General features: G+C 37.0%; 1 protein-coding gene across 1 annotated transcript; it reads right to left on the bottom strand.

Moving 5' to 3' along the window:
• Positions 1-218: 218 nt before the first annotated feature.
• Positions 219-2886, bottom strand: LOC142169731 (uncharacterized). The gene is made up of 5 exons (XM_075231634.1): positions 2716-2886; positions 2179-2510; positions 1387-1753; positions 877-1082; positions 219-705 (listed from the first exon to the last, which is right to left on the bottom strand). Exons 1-5 carry the CDS (start codon positions 2884-2886, stop codon positions 219-221), a joined length of 1563 nt encoding a protein of 520 aa, XP_075087735.1.
• Between the last annotated feature and the right edge of the window lie 2273 nt (positions 2887-5159).

Here is a 5159-nt window from a genome sequence, read left to right as displayed (position 1 = left end):
ATATGAGCATGAACATAAACAGGATGATTAGTACGATATTTGGCTATTAAGAAAATCGACCATAAGGATTTGTAGGTTCTGAACCTCCACCACCTCTTCATAGTCAGACTTTCACTAACATCCATAATACTTCTAAACCCTAATCCTCCCTCCTCTTTAGGGTAACATAGATTGGACCATGAACTCCAGTGATATTTTTGCTTAACTTCATCTGATCCCTAGAAAAATCTTACCATATAAGTCTCAAGTTGTTTCAGCACTGTTTTTGGAGGTTCCAATGCTGATAGCAAGTAAATGGGTTGTGATTGTAAAATATGCTTGATGTGTGTGGCTCTGCCACCAAAAGACAAAAGTTTTCCTTGCCAACCAGTGGTCCTTTTCACAAGTTTAGATACTATCTCACTAAAATGCGATATTCTCTTTCTTCCTACATATAATGGGCATCCCAGATATGTTATAGGGAAGTTAGCATGCATGTAGCCAGTCACCTCTTTAATCCTTTGGATGGTAATTTTAGATGCTTTAGGATGCACCAAAAAGCAGTTGTTTCTTGTATTGATCAGTTGCCCGGAGCACTTCTCATAATTTTGTAATTGATGCATGACTAGTTTCAATGTCCTCTTGCCACCAGAAGAGAAGATTACTACATCATCTGCATATGCAAGATGAATAACATGTGGACCACTTTGCACAATGCTAAAGCCCCTGAACTAATGAATATGAGGTAACTGATTAAGCATAATAGATAAAACATCTGCCCCTAGAATAAAGAGAGATAGAGACAAGGGGTCTCCTTGTTTCAAACCTCTAGTAGAATGAAAGAATCCTTTCCTGCCCTCATTAATAAGCACAGAGTACCAGATATTTTAAATAGACCTCCAAACTAAAGCAATCCAATTCTCTGAAAATCCAAACTTTCTTAATGCATTCAACAAGAACTTCCAGTTGACCCTATCATAGGCCTTAGCCATATCCAGTTTAATGAGAGTGTTCCCTCCAAAATGCTTCTTGCCAATACCATGGATAATCTCCTGAGCTAATAAAATATTTTTTGTAATGAATCTTTCTTTTAGAAACCCAGTCTGATTGTCAGAAATAATCTTTGGCAATATGGAGTTCAATCTAGAACTCATGAATTTGGAAATTATCTTGTTAGAGCAGTTACTGAGACTAATCGGTCTCATATCATTGAATGAAGAAGGATTCTCAACTTTAGATAGTAAAATAAGGCATGAGCTGGTAAAGAATCTGCTAAGTTCTGCTCCACCAAAACATTGCTGGATGAACTCTATCAACTCTGGCTTGATGATATCCCAACAACTTTGGTAGAAAGACCCTCCAAATCCATCTGGTCCTGGAGAACTATTCGGATTTAGATAAAAAAACAGCTTTCCTAATCTCTTCTTCATCAGGGATGCCACAAAGCCTAATATTATCCTCATGAGTAACCTTCTGATCAATACAATCCAAGTGTTCCAGCTCTGGTTCTCCTTCATCTTTAAACATACCTAAAAAATATTCCACAGCCTCTCTAGCAATATCTTCTTCCCCATTGATCCATTGCCCATCAGATCTTTGAATTCTCTGTATAGATGCCCTTCTTCTTCTTTCGTTGATGATTGCGTGAAAATATTTAGTATTGGAATCTCCCTCCTCAATCCATTTAATATTTTTCCTCTGCTTGAGGATAGATTCCTCATATTTTAACCACTTTGGTGTTCCGCTTGAGCTTTGTGCACTTGAGGTCGGAGGTCTTCAATATCATTATCAATGTATTCTATTTCAAGATCTTGCATTTTATGCTCCCATTCTTTGACTTGATCAAAGACATTCCCAATTTGCTCTCTGGACCACGGACTAAGCTTAGTACTAACTTGTTTCAGCTTGAGTTGTAGTCTTCTCATGCAGTTTCCCCCAACGTCTACATTTCATGCCTCTTGCACAATCATTTTAAAATTTGGTTGGTCAGTCCAGAAGTTCAATAATTTGATATATTTTATAATATGCTGTTCTAAATTAGAACACTTCACTAGAATAGGTGTGTGGTCTGACCCTGTACTTTCTAAATGTTCTATATCAATAAAAGAAAATTTGTCAGTCCAGTGATGATTAATAAACACCCTATCTAGTCTTTTCCATATTCTTTGATGTCTTCCCCTTGCATTACACCAAGTGAACCTCAGACCTTTGTAACCTGCATACACCATACCACAATCTTCCATACACGATATAAATTTCCAACTCTTCTCCATTCTATGAGGATTGCCTCCTTTCTTTTCTTCTGGACTCATAATTGCATTGAAATCTCCACATATGCACCAGGGATCATCAATATAGTTGTTGCAGTGTATCAAATTATCCCACAAAGGAACTCTTAGATGTTGTTTAGATTTAGCATATACTGTTGTGAACCAGACAACTTCACCGTCATTCTTCCTGGTAATCTTGAGTGTAATTTGTTGCTCATTATTCTCTGCCACTACTGCATCAAATTCAGCTGACCATAAGACCTAGATTTTTCCATTACAATTTGCATAACAGCCTTCGAAACCCAAACCTCTTCTATATTTGTCTATTTGCTCTACTTTAACAAATGGTTCTTGTATAGCTATGATATGAATTTTATGAAGACCTATTAAAAATTTTAACCTTTCAAAAGCCCCCCCGGACTTTACTCCTCTAATATTCCAAATGATTGTGCTAATCATTAAGAACATCAGAAGAAACTTCAACACTTTGAGTTGCTTTCCCCATAGCCCTTGTGATCGGGCGAGGCTTTGGCATGCCTTTGTGGCCTTCATGTTTACTTTTGCAAATATTCCTTGGAAATAAGTTTCCTGTATCGATGAGCTCCTTCCTCTGTTGTGAAACAACATCCTCTATCATTCCACCTTTCTATGAAGTTTTAGGTGCAAAAGCTTCAATAAGAGCCTCTTCATATGAAGAATTACATTCTTCATATTTGTACTCCGGAATATCTTCAGTTTCACTCTCTTGTTCTTCTCCATAATCAGAATTATAATCACTCGAATCCTTTACCTTGTCATTAATTATCCTATCAGCAGCAACATCTAGTTTCGGAATAACCACATGAAGTGGAACATTCGCAGCAGGACTAGGATTCCATAGTTGGACCTCCAAGTTAATAGCTTGTATTTCAGTTGTCTTAGAAGATCTAGGCTTTAATGTTTCAGAATTTTTCTTGTTAGAACTAGATGGTATCCTTTGCTTAGCTGAAGCATCGAACTTGCTCACCACTTTCCTTGATTCATCATTCTCTTGATGTTCATGTGTCTCTTCTTCCACTTCTTGTTGCTGAAAAGAGTTTGAAATAGGAACATGACTGTATGTGATGTTGGGGATATTAGATCCGCACATTCTGAACTATGTTGTCTTCATTAATCTTTCCCTCTGCACTAGCCTCTACCACTACAACATTATTCTTTTGTATAAGCTTTTCAAAAACTTCCTTAGCTTGTTCAATTTTCTGTTATTGACAATTACTAGCAGATGGTCTTGCAACCATTGCATCTTGTCTTTCCTCCGTAGCTTGGTTCTAATCCCTTGCTGCATTATCTGTCTGTTCATCACTTTCTTCTTCTGTATAGTTGCTCATTTATTACCAACAGATAGTTGATGAACCTGAGGTAATTTCTTGTTTGCCAGTTGAGAGAGCTTAGGTATATCACTGGTAGATGCAATTACCACTTTGTGATTGCCCATATTATTAGGAATAACATTCTGCTTGGCAGAGATTATATCTGTATTAGCTACAACTTTAGGATTAACACTTGTTGATGCTTTGTTAGACATAATATTGTCTCCAACTAGCTTCTTGTTATCTTTTTTGTTGGGTGCTAAGCATACCTCCTCCACATGACCTTGATGTCTACAAGCATAATAGTAATCCGGAATAAAGTTATATTCAATATTTTGCCAGAATCCACCCTTCTCCTCTCCTCCTTCCTTCTTGATACCCACCCAAATTGAATCTCGCCTCTGTATGGCCAAGTCAATATCAACCATAACTTTTGCGAAATTTGGCCTCGATTTAACATCCGTAGCTTTATCAATTTTTAGAAGAGTTCCAATTGGGGACGTGATCCGGAACAGTGCATCCCAATTGTAGTAATGCCATTTAAGGCCAGGTAGTGATATCCAAATGGGAGCCAAAGAGGTCTCCTCTTCTGGATTAAAATCTATGGTCCAAGTGACCATTCTCATGAAACATCCCAATACCCAGAGATTCCTTCTAGAATAGATATTAACATAATCTTCCTTAATCGAAAAATCCATAAAAATATGTTTAGAGTTACAATGGCTAATTTTCACAGTACCTATAAGTGGAAACCTAGTGTTGAAATCCCTTCTGATATCATCTAAGGATAGTTTTCCATGAGAGAATTTCCCAACATTAGTAAACCTACAAGCTTTAGCCAATTCTTCCTCCTCTTGTGGTGAAAAGAAAACAGCTTGTTTTCCTTTTTGTAGCTCTGGTGGTCTGAAATTGAGCTTTGTCTTCAATGTCGGAACAGCCACTGTAGCAACGTACGAGGTATTCTGGCTGTGGTTGGTATTGGAATTACTAGGTGGATCATCTAGGTGTTTACCGGAAGACCGTAGCTGGCATCCAATTGGTAGCGCGTTCATCTCGAAGAAACGATATTTAGATTGAATTTTAGGGGCGCGTGAGGCGCGTTGATGTTGGGCATTGTGCCATCTTCACCTTATATCACTAACAGGATATATAAGGCATGAATGACCAATACGAAGAAATTAGTGTTACAAAATTCAAAGCTGTGGAGTACTGAATAGGACCATCATAAAAGTCACAATAATAATAACAACTCAATAATAGATTATACCATTAAATCACATGTTTAGTCAGAAATTGAATCTTGAGAAAATGATTGAATTACCTATCAAATACTTTTTTTTCTGTTGGTTTACACTTTACATTTCAAAACTAAAGTAATGAAGACGACAATAGTTTATAAACCACACAAATGCAGTACTAAATATGCCAAAGAATGTAAAATAGTAGTAATAATCAAATGGGTGCGTGACAAAACGCATACTCCATCACATATTGGCACTCTTCCGTTCTTTAATCTTGTTCCAACAAAAAAGAATATCACAGTTATTGTATTGGCCAAAAT

The sequence above is a fragment of the Nicotiana tabacum genome, chromosome 15 (assembly GCF_000715075.1).
Source record: "Nicotiana tabacum cultivar K326 chromosome 15, ASM71507v2, whole genome shotgun sequence".
NCBI classification, from domain to species: Eukaryota; Viridiplantae; Streptophyta; class Magnoliopsida; order Solanales; family Solanaceae; genus Nicotiana; species Nicotiana tabacum.
This window is presented reverse-complemented; position numbering and strand designations above follow the sequence as displayed.

Bases quoted from the DNA above. Each gene is read 5' to 3' on its own strand.
- LOC142169731 (XM_075231634.1), bottom strand. From the start codon at position 2,886: ATGATAGAGGATGTTGTTTCACAACAGAGGAAGGAGCTCATCGATACA. The intron at 1,754-2,178 runs GTTCACTTGGTG...ATGATATTGAAG, and splicing joins GCAGGTTACAAAGGTCTGAG to ACCTCCGACCTCAAGTGCAC. The intron at 706-876 runs GTCTATTTAAAA...TCATTAGTTCAG, and splicing joins TGGATTGCTTTAGTTTGGAG to GGGCTTTAGCATTGTGCAAA.